We start from the raw sequence: 18,064 nt of genomic DNA on the forward strand, positions 1-18,064 counted from the left end.
TTTGTCCACTCGCACATGCGTGTGAACTCAAGAAACGCCGTCATCCCGAGATCAGTCCGCTGCCAAATGGCGCAACAGTAAAACCGAGCCTACTGGGACACGAGCCTTTCCTCCAGTCAGATATTCAATAAAAATAAATAAATAAATAAAATCTCCTTTGCATAACAACCGTTTTGAGCGAGCGTGTTATTTTTCCGGTCTGGATTAAAACGTAATCTGCTTCCTCTGAGAGCCTGAGCGCCATAACCTTGAGGGCAGAGACGACGACGCCGCCCACAGGCCGCGCACACGCAAAACGATGAAAGCAGAAAGCAGCTCCACGGGGGGGGGAGACACATCGACGGTGTCTGATGCTCAGATCGCTTTCAGAAGATGCCAACGTAGTAAACGCTCTCCAAAAGGGAAAACGTGACGATCGATCTCCGACACGAGGGAAGGAATTTCAGCATAATCCGCCAAAATTCACTATAGCAACAATGTGAAATGGGCCCAACTTCTTTAAACATTTGATTGTTCCAAGACAATAGAAGAAGCTATTGTGTACTTGTGATTATGTGAAAGTGTAGGCAGTGCCGTGTAGATCTTACATATCCAGAGAATAAACAAAATACAGCTAATTTCATCATAATGTTGATTTACTTCTGGAAGGCGCTCAGAGATTTCGTGCGTTTTCTTCCACTCAAAATGAACCCATTTACTATCGGAGCTGAGAGTCTTGTTTTCACAAAGTATTTAATGCGTAAATAAAAATCAACGTTTGAATCTGAACTCACTTTAATGAACCGACAGGGTTTGTTTTTTTTAAAGCATGAAACAAGTCAACCCGCTTCTCTAGAAGTCTGGAGTTTGGTTAACGAGGGCTTGTGATGATAAATATATGAATTATTCATTCAGATTGCTGAATTTTAAACAATTCCTCAAGTTCGCACATCGTTTTGAGGCAGAAGCAGAAAGATTATTATACACACACACACACACACACACACACGCACACACACACAACAGGTCAACTGAGTTTCTGTTCTCCTCGTTTCAGGGGATTCCAGGTGTTTTGTCAAAACCTTTTTACTTTTTTTACATAAATTACTCCTGCTAAAAACATGTTGGTAAAAATATGTATTTTTTTTTACCCTAAGTCTCTGATTATGCCACCTGGTCCCGTCACATTTGTTCATGTCAAAGCGTTAGCTTCATCTCTGTCTCTTTATTTCTGGTGCTTCCTGTCTGGCTGCAGTAAAAATGTCCTCTTCCGGCATCATCACCCTGATTGGAAATGAGCAGCGCAGCCATGAGCTGTCAGACTAATATGCTGTTGATTCACAGAAATCACAGGAATGAGAAAAAAAAATGAAGACGTAATTAAAACCTGCATGCATTAAAAAAAGAAGAAGAAGAAGAAAGAAAACCCTGAAGCAGGAGATATAAGTAGCACTTTGATCGTCTCTTCTGTGGATGATTAGGCAGAATTTGAAATTCCCCACAATATCTGGTTGGTAATGGTCTGATTGGAGGCTGATTCTTCTTTTCATGTCTGCTTAGTTTAGAGGCATCCACTGGAATCTCACTCGTCTCTGAGTTGTTTGAAAGCCGAGAGCAGTTCTGTTAAATTATTATTATTATTTTTACTATGTAGTCTTGGCTCAAGCAACTACGGCAACTTGCAAAAGTATTTATACCTTTAAAAATGATAAGATATGGGAGTTTGTATGACAGTAGAGCGACTGTGAAGTGATAAAATGCCCAATAAAATCTGGAAAGTGAGTCATTCAAAGGGGTGTTAATACTTTTCCAGTAGCACTGTGTGCGCACTTCTGCCTGAAGTGAGTAGCTTCAGGCCTGTACATTTTTCAGCCATGTTTCTTGCAGTAATCTGCGCTGGTAGGAGGCTCGCCCATCCATGAGAGGATAGCCTCTTGCAGCAGATTTTACAGCGGCAATGCCCTGCAGACATCACGGCATCAAAGCCATTCTTGTTGTTGCTCCACTTTCCGAGGGACATGCTGCTCAAGGCAGGCGGCGCGCAGACAACAAAGACGAATTGGACTAAAATAGCAGCGCACACCGCTGTATGCTAATCTCTGTTCTCAGCCAAGTCGAGGTGCATATCTACGCACTCCGGTTCTGGTGCATTAGGACTGGCAAAGCATCGGAAAGCTAGTTGGTGTCGAAACAAACTTCCAGACTAAGATAAAAATAGAGACTTAATAATGATTCAAGAAGTAATAATGTAATCTCCGAGATTCCAAGTATGAAGCGGGTTGATACCTTGAAAGGACTTTCAATAGGCAAAACATGGCAAATCTACGTACAGTTTTAAAGTTAGCAACTTTATTTGAGTCTAGAAAACCCAGAAATGTGCTACCTGCAAATTAAGATAAAAATGAGATTAAGATTTAAGATGAAAACAAAGCAAATTTTAAAAGACAAAAAATGTTTCTGATGTGGTTGTACATTTTTCTTTCTTTGATGTCATCCAAAACGATTGGCTGTTGCCTTATGTTGCAGCCGTTAGCTAAGCTAAAGAAATCAGTGTCGTGTTTCTTTAGATGAGAGAGGAAACACAAAACTAAACAAAATTAAAAACAGGAAGAAAAAAAAAAATACATCCTTCAAAAAAACCTAAAATATGAGTCACTGGCTCAAACAAACCCACTGAGTCATTGTCTACAAAACAGAGCAGCAGTTCGGTAGAAGTGACACGACCTTTACAAATACAAAAAACCTCGAGGCCAAGACATTCGTAGACATCGAGAACCGCTAAAACTCAGAGGTGAAGCATCGGAGCTTCAAATCTATCTGTTCCAGAAACAGGTAGTTGTTTAATGTGTGAACTGCAGCTATGAAGCCTTGAGTTGAGTGAAGCTGTTGGAGCGAGCGGCCCAGTGAGTCACTGCAGCAACGCTGCTGGGGTTAATGATTCTGCCACGGCTCAAAACAAGCTTATGCTGCACGGTTATGAGGAGGCCTGCGTAGTTGTGGGATTCATAGACTTTGGCCCATTTCACAAAAACAGAAAACCAAAAAGAACCCCGTCTCAAACAAAATGGACTTTCAAAGAGATTATTTAATTCCTATATACGAAGCATTGAAAGCACTGTGCAAATATATTGACGGGCAATATGAAAGTTCAATTGCCTAGATCAGTTTCCTCTCATTCTCAATTCATTGGGTTTAATATGACAGCCTTTAAGAGCTTCAAACGTTTTTTCCATAGAGAGTGTGTTTCTGGAAGGTTCTGAACATCCTTCTGGAAGGGCATTTCTGAGGTCAAACACTGATGTTGGACTAGAAGGCATGTCTGCTTTACTTCATTCCAAAGGAATCTCCTGCTGAACTTCACTTCAGGGAACATTCAAGAGTTTAATGCTGAAGTCGGATTCGACATATTCGGAGAAGCCGGGATGTCAACATGGAGACGCCCAAGTAGCCATTGTTTGCAGAACCTTTTACGGACATTGTTTTAAGTTTCACTTCCCATAAGCAAACACCACTTTTAATTTCTTCAATTTGGAGTTACAGGCACTACATTTAACATGTATTGTAAAATAAACAGGTTTCCACCACAGCTTACTACTGTCGATGCGAGGAGCGGCCACATTGAAACACAAAGCCGAGCCTTACAGATCGCAGCTGGGGTTCGTCAGAGTTTGCTGCAATTCCCGAGTGAGAGTTGGAATTTCCAAGTTCCGACTACAAATGGAACGCACCGAATGGGCTGAGCAGGAACTCAACGGATCTAAAACCACGGGGCAAAGCCTGACAAATAATCTAAGAGAGATAAATACAAACATAAAAGAATACAGGAAACTAAATACAAAGGAACGAACACATACGACCTAGACGGGAATGCTAATGACATAGCAAGACCACCAGTATAGCAATAATAATGGACACAAACACCCAAACACCCTAGGATTGTGAAACTTACCCAGTCACTTTATACGGCCTACCACTTCAAGCCTGAGTTGCTTTCAATCACACTTAGTTGTAACAATCCTAAGAACTGACTGGAATATTTAGTAGAGAGAGAAACTCAAGACTGAATTTATTGCACAACTATGTTGAAACTCACTGAGCTTTGAATGTGATCCATTCAAATCAATTTATTTATATAATGTCAATTCACAACAAATGTTTCCTCAAGGCACTTTGCAAAAAAATATTCCTTCTTACAAAAATAATCGTTAAAAAACCCCAACATTCACTCACAAATATCTGTAGAAAAGGCCTGCTGGATTTTATGCACCTGTTGCCACGGAAGTGGTTGGAACAACCGAATTTTATAACTTGGCTGATCAAGAGAATATAGTGCAACTTCCTTTATCAATAACGCTCTGTCGGTGCATTTATATGCACTAACTATATGCATCTAAATGCATTAAGGTTTTTCTTTTTTCCAGAATTTGTGGATGAGGAGAAAAAGCCAGATCACAGAGGGGCCCTTTGTGTCCCCCCGCGCCCGGCCGGCTGCTTACAGGGAAACAGCGAAATCTCCAGAGTGAGCGGACAGAACAATCGGCACCATAAATTGTTTGTCTCTTCATCTCAGTCCCTTGCAGAATGTTCTCTGTTTTTGCAGACGGCAGGACAATGATGAAGAGCCCTCTGCACTGGGAAGCGGCCAGAAATGTGGCGCAGTGAAACTTCTCCTGCATGCCAGCGAGTAAGTATGCGTGTGTGTATATTTCTGCGTTTGTGAAGAGCCGACTGCATAAAACATCAAAGCTGCATAAAGCAGGAAGAAGAGCAGCTGACAGCTTAAAGATTTATAAGTGTGCAAAGGCAACAAGACGGAAACCTCAGCTAAACCTGCAGAAAGTGGGATAAACTGTGTTAAAATGTGTCTGCAGTCCTAAACTTTGGGGCGAGTTGGTAACATTTAAGAATGCCTTGATTAACTTCTGACCCAAACATGAATTTACATGAAAGTTTTTGCAGTTGATGCAAAAGTAGAGCTCACTTTCAGAACCTTTCCTGCATCTCTGGAATGAGCAATGCCTTGAGGAAGTAATCACACTCCAAGATTTTCACATTTAGTATATTTTAACACGATTTTTACATTACAAGCCAACAGAAGGTGCGTAATTGGGAACTTTTAGCAGCACCTCTTCTGGCTTACGTTTCTACCAGCATTTCTATTCAAAACACTCAGAGTGGATGGAGAGCATCTGTCAGTACCAAACATTGCACACAGATAGACTTTATTTACTAACTGCGTGACGTCTGAGGGCAACTAATTGCTCTAGATTTTCAAGTGAGGGGGAATACAGACGTATAAAATGCCATATTTTGTACATTTTATATGTTAATATTTTTGAAAATTGTGAGTTATTTTCCTTCCACGGCTTATTCCTGATCTGGTAAAAAAAAAAAAAAAATCACTGACATTGTTTGAACTAAAAGGCAGCAATTACCCAAAAACCTCTTCTCAGCCTTTGTGAAACGCATACACGAGTTGATAAATCGGCGCAGCGTAACAGCTTGTGTTTACATGTTCCTGTCCTGTGGGACAAAACCATCCCGTTGTTCATGAGGCCAAACTTAAAAGAATGTAAACCATCACGCAAAATGGCGGCCTGTAACATAAGCAGTCTGTCTGCTGTGTTGTATTTCTGATGTTTAGGCGTTGGTGCTGATCTGTGGGAATGAGAGCAACACAGAAAACTCTGGAGAGACAGGGGGAAAATATATATATATATATGTGCCAGCGCCGACAGCCTGACTTTTACACAGCCAGTCTGTTCTAGTGCAAACAGTTATAAAACAAACCAAATGGGTCAACTTGCAGAGAAGGAGTCTAAAAATAAACTGGCCCCGGCTGAACCAGGTTCCAGGTCTGCAAATCATGCTGGGTGATTTTCGGAGCTACGACAGGAAAACTCCTGAAACGTGGACAGGCTTGTGCTGCGAGCAAAGACTGAAAGAGTGTGACGAAGCAACATTCATTAATGTTGGATAATGTCCCACAGATTAATAGCATAACAGGGTTTTGAACCGACTCTTTAAGGTTTGCACGGTTTGGACCACATTAGAGGACACAGATGTGTCTTTTGGAGTGTCAAGTCCATGTTTTAAAAAAATGGTACATTGCATATTAATTAACACTTACATATAAATACATGTTATTATTACTATCCGTAGATTTTCTTGTCTTGTTATGAATCAGTTTGTAACCATTTTGTCTTGTAATGTAATTTATTTGTTGGCTCTTTAGCACAGTATGTTGGCACATGGTATTATAACATGGTTTTAATTACGAATTTTGATAATTATTGAGTCAGTAAGTCATATTTTTCATTAAATTGAGATAAGGGGTCGGATTTAATAAGTGTTCACTTTTTCTTACTCCTTTTCAAGCAGAAATGTGGTGGTAAACAAATTATTTTGGCTCTGGTTATGTATGCATATATTTTCTCTGTTGTACTGATTACTTTTTTTCTTGCTGTTAGAAATAAATAAATCAAAATTATTACGGTAATACGGCAGGCTAGCTGCTAACGGGTCAACCGGTTACATCTGGCTAACTTTTTTAAATAAGATTTTTTTTAAGGCATCATTATGCTATAAAAAAATCTTCATAAAGTAGAAAAGAGGGTAAACAGTTGGCTGCGATTTGTAGTCTCTAATGGTTCGGTAATTTTGACTTTAAGTGTGCAAGTAAGTTTTATAGAGTTAGCATTAGCAGCGCTAAAAATAGTTTCAGCTACGCTGAGCTAAACAGAAGTAGAAAAAGCAGCCTGGGCCCTAAACCACTGGAACAAACAAATCTACTGCATAGTTTCCGCATGCTAAACAGATCCGTGTGTTTTGTTTGGGTAAATAAACAGACGTCACAGTGGGAATACCGATGTCAAGCTGAATACGAAAACTCTCTTTGACATCAGCTTGAGTCCTTTTTCAAGCCCGCTCCGAACCTAATGACCAGCGGAGGAGAAACACTCACATTCTGCTCCCAGTTTCTCCTGCAGCCTGGCGGAACCGCATTACGGCATGCTAATCTGTTGGCATGACAACTCGAGTGGGATATTAGCTTGGCCTAGAAAATATGGCTATGCAGAAAAGATGAATGAGCAGCGAGACATGAATAAAAGACAGCCTCAGACAGCACACAGCCTAATTATAGACTCCGCTGTGTTTCTCACAACACTGCACATCGTCCTGTCTCAACTGTTTCTGCATCTTTTCTGTGCTGGGTGTGTTGCGGTTCTCCTCTCTGGGTTTTGCTAATTGCCTTAGCGGTTATCTGGGATTGCCAAAAAGGTAGAAGAGCCCATTTCGGCGCCATAAAACAGATCTGAATTTATAGTTTAATTCCAGCTGAAAGCTCATGAAGAGTGTGCATCTAGACAGGGTGGGTTTTACTGCTGCTGCGCTTGATTGCATCAGGTATTTAGGAGAGTTCTTACCTCATAGAGCTAACGCTCAGCATCCAAAGAGCAGTGGCAAATCATTTCAAGTACGGTAAATGGGTTTTTTTAATCCTACATATGGCATATATTCTGCACGTTTGAAAAGGGAGCATGCAGGATGAGTCCAAGAGGCTGAAGACAAACACAGAGGAAACAGGTATTAGTGGTCTTCTACGAAAACAATTTCCTGTATACTGTACATCTGGATGGGGGAAAGGAGTAGCATTGCAAGACAGAAGCCTTTTCTTCCAATAATAATAAAAAGGCATGGATACATTCTTCCAAAACCTTGTGGTTGCATGCTCTGATGAAAGTTATCCTTTTCTGACCCTAGACCTATGAAAACGCTGCATGATCCTCTCTGCATATCTACTTGTTGTCCTGTTTTTGTGACTAAACCAAGCCACGCAGTGATAGACAAACATGTGGGCAGACTGAATAATGGCGGTGTAGAAGCTGACCAGCAGCTCCTGTGGTAGGTTGTACTTCTTGAGTTGCTACAGGAAGTACAGTGTTTATGTGTGAGGATCCAGGTTCCTAGGAAGTGATCCACAGTGTTGCTGAGGATGGTGATGGGAGGCAGTGTTGATTTAGTTCTCTGGAGGTCCATTGTCAACAATACCAACTTGATGATGGACCGAATATAAAAATCTGACCAAAACGTTCTTCAAAAAAGTATTAAGGGCATATTGGCTTAAGAATTGATATTGCTACATAACAAGGTTTTCAAATTATTTATCCTGGTCTTAGCTGTTTACATCACACAAACTTGGGTTTTTAAAAGAGTTGCGTACACTTCCAAGATCCACTACCGCATTTGGGATTGTTTTTTCACAAACTAAAATACATGCTTTTGTTGTCAAACCGATTTAGTTTTTATAGTTCTAGTTTTTTTGCCCCCACTTTCACAAAGGGAACCAAGCTTCTTTGTTAAATAAGGTTCCACCGAAGACAGAACCAGGAAGTCTGCTGATGGCTTCACAACAATGGAGGCCTGCTGTGAGCATAAATGCTTCAATACGAAGACGTCCTCGGGGCGTCGCGAGGTGTGGCGGAGGAGTGGTGTGCCCCCCTTCTCTCTTTGCCCATTTCCTGTCTAGTAACTCTGATTGAAGGCTTCTAGTACAACGTCTTCTAGAGTTTATTTACGTCCAATAAGTTTAGGGTATAACAAATTGACTTACAGTAGTCCAGCTGGAGAATTTCTTTACTTAAGACTAACAAGAGTAAAGACAAATGTTACAATACTGTATGAACTTAAATGCACCAATCTTCTCAGAAACCCTACTTTCAAATGTTACCGCAAAGGAATTTCTCTTCAAAAACGCTAAATAATAAAACACTACACTTTCATGGAAATTTGAACGGCACTTTTCGTCATAGCCAGACATTCCTCTGCTTTGTTGTTTGTTACAACTTTAATCTCGCCTGAATTAGATTTCAGCAGGACGTTTCATACCGCGTCCAGACCCCTCAGGTCGTCCTCGTCAGTCCAGCTGAAGCAGTGACGTCTTTGCTTTAAGCATATCACAGAAAAAAAAACAAAAATCAAACCTGCCCTGGTAGAGCGTGCAGCGCACAAGTCCAGAACGATCGGTCGATTGGTCCCAATCAAACCACGCATGGGTTAATGAACCAAATGAACGGGCCGACGGATGGAGAAGTTTTAGAAGTTGTAGCAGGGAGGGTAAAACGAATGCATGTTTGTTTTGAAAAGAGAAGAAAATGTCCCAACCATGAACACAGCGGGAGCAGTAAACTTGGATTGTTTTTAAGAAAGAACATGAGGAACAAATGTAGGGTGGGAGCAAATAAAGCTGGGAGACACCCTGGGGCCGTGCTCCTCTCTGGGAGGCCATTTAACTGTGCTTTTTACTGTGGAACCTCACACGCGCACGCAGACACACAATGCAGACAGTTCCTCTATGGTCCGTTTTACAGCTAAACATTTTCTGACGATTAGATTTAGTGTTTTCCTTCAAAGACCAAACACACAGTCCTTAAAGGAGGGGTTTCCGACCCCTCCTGCTCCGAGAAATGCCCCAGTGTCGGACGCGCCGGCCTTCCTGCTGGTGCTACAAACCATCGGTCACAGCATCGAATGACCCAGAATGTTTCACAGATTTCCAGCGGCGCTCTCTTTATGTTTGACATACATTCACGGCAGCCTTCATCTCTAATCTGTCAGACCACGGCGCAGTGAGGGGTGAGGAATGATAATGCGGAAATTTCGGCCTCCTCTGGGAGTCCTAAAAACCCCAAAGCCCCGGCATAATCCTCAAGCAGTAACTCACATTGTATCGGCTCTTGAGTTTAAGTCGAAAGCTTTTAAGGTGAATGAGCAGAAAAGGCTGCGGAGAGTAAAATCCCAGGAGCAGCCAGGGCGTTTTGTCCTGCAAATACATGAAACAGTGCTATGGTTGTGTTTTGATGCTGCTAAAGCTAATTAGCACAAGAAGCAAATTTCATAACGCTCAAAACAACCCAGAGCAAAATATGATGGAGTATATCAGGAAAGTAGCAGCCAAATAAGTAACCAAAACTGAAAATTCACCCAAAAAGTAGCTTGCTATGTTGTATGATCTTAATCTTTTTAGACTTTTCTGAATAAATCTAAAATAAGCAGTGAGAAATTAACAGTTCAATTCAATTCAGTTTTACTTATATAGTACCAATTCTCAAAAAATGTCATATCAAAGCACTTTGCAAAAGAAAAATCTTTTTAATTCAATCATACAAACATTCCAATTGATCCCAGTTATCAAACAGTACAATAAGCTCAATTAATTACTCAAAGTGGCTTAAAAATCTTTCTATCTAAGGAAACCCAGCATATGCTCCTTACAGAGGGCTCGTTAGTTGGAGCAGAACCAACAAAAGGTGCTTTTCGGTCAAAGGAAACTGGGGGAAACTGGTATGCTGAGCCCTAAACCAGTGACTGGCTGGTGAGAAACTCTAAAATCAGATCTTTTCAATAATTAACGACCACTCACAATAGCAAGACTGTAAAAATACTACTATTGCTATTCTTATTTTGTAGTTCTTAAAGAGCTATTTGACTCAGCTAAAATGGGTGTTGGCAGATTAAATAACAGAAACTGTTATTGTTTTAAAATGCTAAACAAAGAGCCGACTTGGTGGCATTCTATGGGGATTTATTTACTATTGTGATCCTCTTCAGACAGCAGATTTGGACCTAATGGGCTTCCATATAAGGAACTAAAATCAACCAGTCTTTGTCCAACACGCTGCTGGTTTTGACTTAATTATCAACAAGTGAATCGGCCTGTTTGGCAGCAAGTAACATATTGAAGAACATAAAGACAAATTATGATTATAGATAATAACGCACTGGTAGTCATGGTGATGCTTCTTTTCTAGACAAAAAGATGCAACCTGGACACAACGGCGTGTTACAGTTGGATTGAGTTGTTGTGTGTAAACGGATAAAAATCTGATTTTATAAATGGATTCAACTGGAATAAACTGAGCCGGTTCACATGAAATTGGACTGAAGCCATTGATATCAGCTAAACGTGAATTGGACCTGTTTGAAGACGTGCCACGTTGCTTTATTTGTTGAGTAAATTTAATTGATTTGACTTGAAATAAATACAACCGTTACCTAGACTAGAACAGAAAAAAATAAATAAATCAGTAAAATCAGTTTTATTGAGTTAAACTCGATCTAATCAATACCAAATTTCAAACGGACACATTTCTTTATCTAATGCGACTCAGTCCGTTAAATAAACGGACCTTCACTGCTCCTGGAAGAGTCCCTGTGTGGCGTTTTGTACTTACAGCCACCATATGTTGAGCTGTGGTTGAGTGGATTGGCCAACGCTGGTTGTCATGGTTTTCAAGCCATCATGTGGTGATCCTGTGGTAACCATGGAGCCCCTGGCTGGTGCAAATTTCCCAGCATTCTCCCAAAGCCTTTTCCAAGACAAATGGCACGCCCAAGATCCATGTTTAAACGTCAGTTTTTATCATTTTCTTTCCACACAGTCGAACCTTCCTCTTGTTTCTTCCTTAATTTCACCTCTGTCTGTCTAACGCAGCGCCTTGTAGATGTTCTTTCTCTTCATTTTGCTTTGGTTTTCTCACCATCCAGCCCCCTCCCCCTGTTTTCTTCTGCCCCCCTCCTCCCTCTCATGTAATTTCCGTCATCTGCTCTTCTCAACCTCCCCGTCTCGTTTGGTTTCTTTCTAGACTTCGCAACCAAAGTCCCACAAAAATAAAACCACCCCAGAAACACATGTTTAAGAAGGAAATGTTTAAAAAAGTATTGTATGGCATTAGTCTGAGGTACAATACCGTATTCTTATGCAACAATATCATACCTTTTGGCAATGTTTTGTGTGAAACATCTCCTTAAAAGCAAGATATGAAAAGTTGAGTGAAAGGAAAAAATGCGGAAGATGCACAAGGATTAACAGATTTTAGTTAGCTGTAAACCCTATCAAGTAAATGAACAGAAATGAACAGCAGAACTATATCACTATGTGGCACGAATCTTAATAATTTATCTGTATTACTTTGGTCCTGCTGAATAAAACTGCCCAACTCCTTTCATATTTACATAGCAAAAAAAAATAAGATCACCTATTTTGCAGATAATGTGATGAACCTGCTTAAAGGATCCGTCTGAATTAAAACGTCTCTGCTCCAAATGAGTATCCGTTGCAGTAAATCGGATTTGCTAAACGCGATTGCTTGAATTAGTTTCGTGGAATCCGATATTTAATCTCTGCAGAGGCACACAAATAACTCTCGGTGTGTTAGTGTGGCGTGAGGCGCAGCAGGAAATGTGAAAGCCTCGATTCTACACATTCAACGTCATGACCGTTTGAAAAGCTCCACTGAAGGTTGCAAATAAGTCCGCAGTAGTAAGTATATTAGATGTTTCTCCTGAGATCGCGCAGATATGGTTTGGTGTTGAAGGATGAATTTCCGTCTAACTTACATCCCTCCCCGTTTTTGAAATCCTGACTCATTTTGCAGACGGCTCCCCTCCTCCTGTCGGTCCAGCTGCGACTTCCACGGCGCCATCAGGGAACTCTGCCAGGCCGCGACAGTGACACGCTTTAACCCAAAATAGCTGCTTTAGCAGCAATGAGGCCTGGTCACCCTTAAAGCTGCTTAGTGGGGCAAAACTCCGGCTGAGTCCCTTAAAGCTGCACTAATCAGAGCTGTTAGAAGAGGAACAGTCAAATGTATTTCGTATTGGATTACGAGGACATCCCAAGCTATCGGTGCAAATATTATTCTCCAAAATTGCACTCAAGTAAGAGCGGCACCACACCAATATGTTTTTGTTCAAGCCGTCCAAGAAATTACTCAAGTAATACTGTAGTAAAAATAGTATTTGGTAAAATGGCGACTGGAGTAACTGATCAAAACAAATGACATCATCAGACGAAACGAAATATAAAGTTATGTAGACATTTTTGGAATTTTAAAGAGCAAAATGAAAATTATTCATGCAACATAATTACAAAATTACAAAATAAAACATTTTTTCCAAATCAAGTTCTTTCAATATGAAACTAACAAAAATTACAGGTGTGTCCGTGTCTGGTGAATTTTTGGCTAAAACAAGCTTGTTCGTCATTCAGTGAAAGTGAATCATGTGCACAAAGTGCAGAAGTTACTCAACAGTGGTTATACTTCATAATAAAATTACTTAAGTGAAAGTAAAAAGCGGAGCATTAAAATACTTCTAAAAGTACAGCTTTTCAAAAGAAAGTTACTCAAGTAAAAATAATTAGTTATAATCCAAGATTTTTGATTTCTAACAAAAAAATTTTTTTTCCAATCGGTAAATGAATCGCTGACAACTTTAACTATTTTCAACCTATAAACACATTGACCATTGCGTACCAACGTTTTTTTTTTTTAGTTTCATGAAAATCACATAAATGCTGTAATTCCCTCACTTTCTGTTTGATTCAAAATTAGCATCAATCAATCATCAATCACAGAAAATCGTGAACCGGTATCAGCCTGATGGGTGCATCTCTAGAGAAAACCACCGGGTATTTTTTTTTTCTTTCTTTTCCCCCTTCGTCACAAAGAATGACGTCTCAGCAACACCTGAGCGCGACAGCACAATTGCATCCCGGCAAGACAAAGGAGAGGGGAAGCTGTTGCTGATCTGAGCATGCGTGCTCAGCAGCCCTGCGAGCATGACGGCAGCCGTCGGACGCAACAAGCCGCCCCGAACACTTCCAGCTTCGACTGGAGAGAAAGACTGACAAAAGAAGAGAGGGAGAGAGAGAACAAAAGAGCCTCACAGACTCCTCCAAAGAAAAAGAAAAAAAAAGGAGGACTGCACATCCCTTAATGGCAAATCTAATCCAACCGCAGCACTATCCTCCTCTCTGTTGTGAACTTGGCCAGCTCCCTCACAGGCGATCAATGGACCCCCTGGTTCTTCCGGGGCCCTAACACTTTCTGCACAGCTAGCTAATACAGAAGAGCATCCAGCCCCATCCCCCTGCGAGGCCAGTCAGGCACTCACAGCAGCACTCATCACACACAGAACTGCCTTATATGCTGCAGCAGCAGCTGGAGGATCTGTTGGGGGAAAAAAACAAAACAATCATGTGGCATTAACTAAATTCTGCATGGAAATGAAAACCGAGCGGCAGCGACGAAAAGCCAAAAGAAGAGGGCCGTGTGGAGGATTTATCGTTAATAACTGACAGATTTCTCGTTCACAGAAAATCAGCTTCTTGCGGTTTGAAAGCCTACCTGACTTTGAACTCGGCGAGCTGCGGCTGCACGCCGGGTTCAGCGCAGTAGATCTGGGGGAAGTAAAATCGATGCGACTGAAGGTTGATGTCCATGGTGAAGGATGCAGGTAAAGTCCTGTTATGTGCACAACAACCCAAAATAAAAAAGGAGAAAGAAACGTCCGGTCTCAGGCGCTCTCTTCTTTGTCTGTCCTGAAATCAGTCGCTGACACTCCCACTGAAGGTCGGGAACATTCCAGTCACCTTCTCGGTGAACGGCTGCAGAGGTTGGAGAGCGCTACCCCCAGAAAGGCAGCCCCTTCCCCTTCATCTCCTCCACGCACTGAACACGCAGTCACCTCTGCTGTCTGCCACCGAACAGGCACACTAACCTATTTCCCCACTAGCAGCTACTGTACACTCAGCAGCTGTGTGCGCAAGAACAAAGATAGCTCCTCTACAAGAGGCTGTCTCCCAAAGAATCGAGAGGCAAAACGTCGGATTCCAGTCACCAAGTCATCCTTTAGAGGGTAAAGATGCAACCGTAGGAGAAGACATGAGGGGAGGAAAAGAAAAAGCTGAATTATGGATGAAAGAATTGCCTGAAATAGGAAGGCACTTCCTCAGCCACATGCAGAAGACTGGATGGGGAATGAGAGTCCTTTGGTGGTTTTTCCACTTCAGAGGCAGAAGAAAGAGGAGGGTGTAGAGGGAGGGGAAGAAGCGGAAGAGATGGAGACCGAGAGAGAGATTCCCGGTGTTGTGAGGCGTTGCCCTCGCGCTGTCTCTCCCCTCTCCGTCTCATTGGATTACCTCCTCCCTTTCGGTGCCCCCTCCCCTCCTCCCATCCCTTCCCCTCCCAGCTGTGACAGGAGGGGGAGACGGGCTACCAGCCCCGGAGGCTGCTGGCCCCTGATTGGCCGGAGCGTGGATGCGTAAGCCCGGACGGAGAGAAGGAGCAGGGGCGAACAGGACGAGCAACAGATTTTAATTCATCTGATGGGCCCTGGTCGCTTCCTCACGTATGATTTGACGTGGCATGCCAGGCTGGGGTGGAAAACACACACACGCATACACACCCCCACAGACCAGCATGTATGTACACACACTGATCCAGCAGCTTATGCTTGATGTTCATTAACCTAAAGTGACGCAGGTGGAAAGGGAAAACTAAACACGTCCATCTGCTCTTCATATATTAAGTGTAAACAATCAAAACCCTGTTGGATATGGCTTGTATTAATAATTAATCGGTAAGAGTTTAAAAAAGAAAAGAGAAACAACGCTTTCTATATTCTGTTGCATCTTTCCGGACAAATTCTCTAATCTCCTTGACAGGTTCACACAATAAAAGCAGTTTACCAATCAATCCCTCCCATATGAACTGTACAGCCCAGAAAGTAGACCCAGCTGAGGTTTGTTTCACATCACCAACATGTGTCCCGCTCCGTTCAGCCGGAAGGAGTTTCCATCGATGGTGTGGAATTGCTGGATGACACGTTTTGTGCCGTAATCGATGTGCAGCGGACAGCACAATTTAGGAGGGTGCCACCCCCAACTGTGGTGTCTTAAATTTTCATTTAGGTTGGAAATCCTGAGAGCATCAACCAGATATTTTGTATATTTACATAAACGTAATTGCAAATGCCTGAATGCCAAGAGTTTTGCTTTGAATTAAGTAATTATAAGGCAAGTTCAGGAATTAGAAAGCAAGGTCATTTCTGCGTTGAGTCATTACGATTTGTGTTGGGGGCTTTTTAACCCTCTATGGCATGACTTTTTATTTTTGTGGGGAAGAAATATTTTCCTGCATTCTTTGGGAGCTTGGTGGTCCCTAATTACATGTCAATCATAAAATCGGACTCTGACACCTCCTGGAACCAGATTTGGGTTTGTTGCCTCAGGGTAACATTGGTCTAGAACACCAAGATTGTCTACACTGATTATGAGAAATGAAATACAAATCAAACAAAAACTATATTCATAAAAGAACTATTTTTTGGACAAAAATATGTCAAAAATCATGCCCCCCAAAAAATAAAATAAAGGAGCAATGTGAGGTACAGCTATGTGGTTTGTTGCCTGAGGGCAACGCCATGCCATAGAGGGTTAACTCAAAATTGTGGTCACAAAGAAAAAAGAAAAACATTAAAACATTTTAGTTACCTTCTTTGATTTTTTCCCCCCCCAATCAAAGGTTCCCACCGGAACTTTTGTGTTCACATTTCTCGTACGCCAGTGAATGTGACGCACAAGCGACATCCAATGGGCGACAAAAGCCACTTCTTTTCTCTTGATTAATTTTTGCCTCAAAAACTGATCTGATGATACGCTGGAAAAGACTATTGTTATGTTTAAATTGTGCTAAAAGGAGTTAGCTTGTCACCGAAGCTACTACCTGAAACAGAATCTCATTGCTAGCCATGTAACAGAAGCAAAGACGTCCCCAACGCTGAAGTCAGCGTCCACAGTCCACATTTCTAAAGAAACATCAAATAAGTTACATGAATAACCCGCAACACTTGAATTAAAGCTTAAGAAACAATACAATTCTTGAGCTGATGTCTCTATTCAATAATTTATCAGTAAATGCTAAATTACCAGCAGTTAGCACTAGCTGATTTTGCACTAGCTGCTAATTTAGCAATTTAGTTTCACACATCCTGTATGCTGAGGTGAGTGGAGCATCTTTATAGTGCAGCAAGAGATTACAGCTAAATTCACCAGTGTATCGTTGTTATGATATTTGTGTTTAATTGTGCGGGGTTTGTAGTTCAAGCAAACGTGTGGGGTATTGATGGTGTGTGTTGAGTTTTTCAAATACTCCAAAACAAATACAGCAGCCTGCCTTAGTTTGGAATCAAATTATTTATGCTTTAGCGTCCAAAACACACAGCAAGGCGATGCTGTGTTGATATTCTTTGCTTTTTTTCCCCATGGCGTGTCTTCCTACAGCATTGAAAAGAAATGAGATGGAGTCGTTAAACTGAAGCCGTTTGGTTAAACTGATCTCATAAGTTGTGAAGAATATATTTTATGTGTGAATTATTTGGGTTGGCCTCCTCTGTTAATGTAAGAAAAACAGATATATCACACTAATGCAATCCTAATTGTGAAGCTATTCGCTGGATTTGATTGCTGAAGTAATGGAAATTCATAAACAATGAGAAATACTCTTAAAATGCATAAGTTGTTGGGCGTGCCGTGGTGGCGTAGGGGATAGCGCGACCCATGTTTGGAGGCCTTGAGTCACCGTCGCGGGTTCGACTCCCGGATGATATTTGCCGCATGTCTTCCCCCTTTTCTTGTCAGCCTACTTTCATATAAGGGACACTAGAGCCCACAAAAAAAAAGACCCCCTGGAGGTGTATAAAAAAAATGCATAAGTTGTTGAGTGTTTTCCACAAACTCCAAGTAAATTAAATGAATTCTGTTGTAATAGTTTAAATAGTTAGTATTCTCCTGCAGTTATACAGGCCTTTTTCTCTTCTGACCACACGTGACACTTTTTGAGCAGTAAACAAACTCACCAAAAAGCCCACTACCCATTTACGGGACATTCAATTAAGTTAACAGAAACTCACTCTGGATGCAGGTAACTTCCTCTTCAACCACACAAACTGAACCACTTATGGCCTTTTTTAAGGTTTTTGCCAACAGGGTTGATGCTCTTCAAAGCATCAACACGATGGTTCTGTTTGTCCATTGTGTTGACCTCTGGTTTAATCCAAACGACATGTACATAGATCGCCGGTCACAAATCATAACAAAAAACAACATACTATGCAACTGGGTAATCAGAAAGGCAAAAAAATACAATTTTCTTATCTTTTGAAAGACCAGAATAGCACAAGGAAGTCCAAAATACAGAGACTAAATTTGAAATCGCTGAAACTTTAACAGCAGCACCTCACC

At 41.4% G+C, this 18,064-nt stretch overlaps 1 protein-coding gene across 5 annotated transcripts in view; it reads right to left on the minus strand.

Moving 5' to 3' along the window:
• The window catches only part of LOC102223049 (ena/VASP-like protein), a 40,155-nt gene that overhangs the window by 16,248 nt on the left and 5,843 nt on the right, over positions 1 to 18,064 (minus strand). For 2 of the 5 annotated variants that reach the window (XM_014471232.2, XM_014471231.2), the window contains exon 1: positions 14,169 to 14,939. The exons of 1 other annotated variant lie outside the window; for it this stretch is intronic. In XM_014471232.2, the coding sequence (XP_014326718.1) occupies positions 14,169 to 14,263 (95 nt within the window). In that variant the 5' untranslated portion in view covers positions 14,264 to 14,939. Of the gene's footprint in view, positions 1 to 11,213; positions 11,462 to 14,168; positions 14,940 to 18,064 lie in introns of those variants that run through there. 2 more of the 5 variants (XM_023347730.1, XM_023347729.1) reach the window with 2 other exon arrangements.

This window comes from Xiphophorus maculatus, chromosome 15 (assembly GCF_002775205.1).
Source record: "Xiphophorus maculatus strain JP 163 A chromosome 15, X_maculatus-5.0-male, whole genome shotgun sequence".
Lineage (NCBI taxonomy): Eukaryota > Metazoa > Chordata > Actinopteri > Cyprinodontiformes > Poeciliidae > Xiphophorus > Xiphophorus maculatus.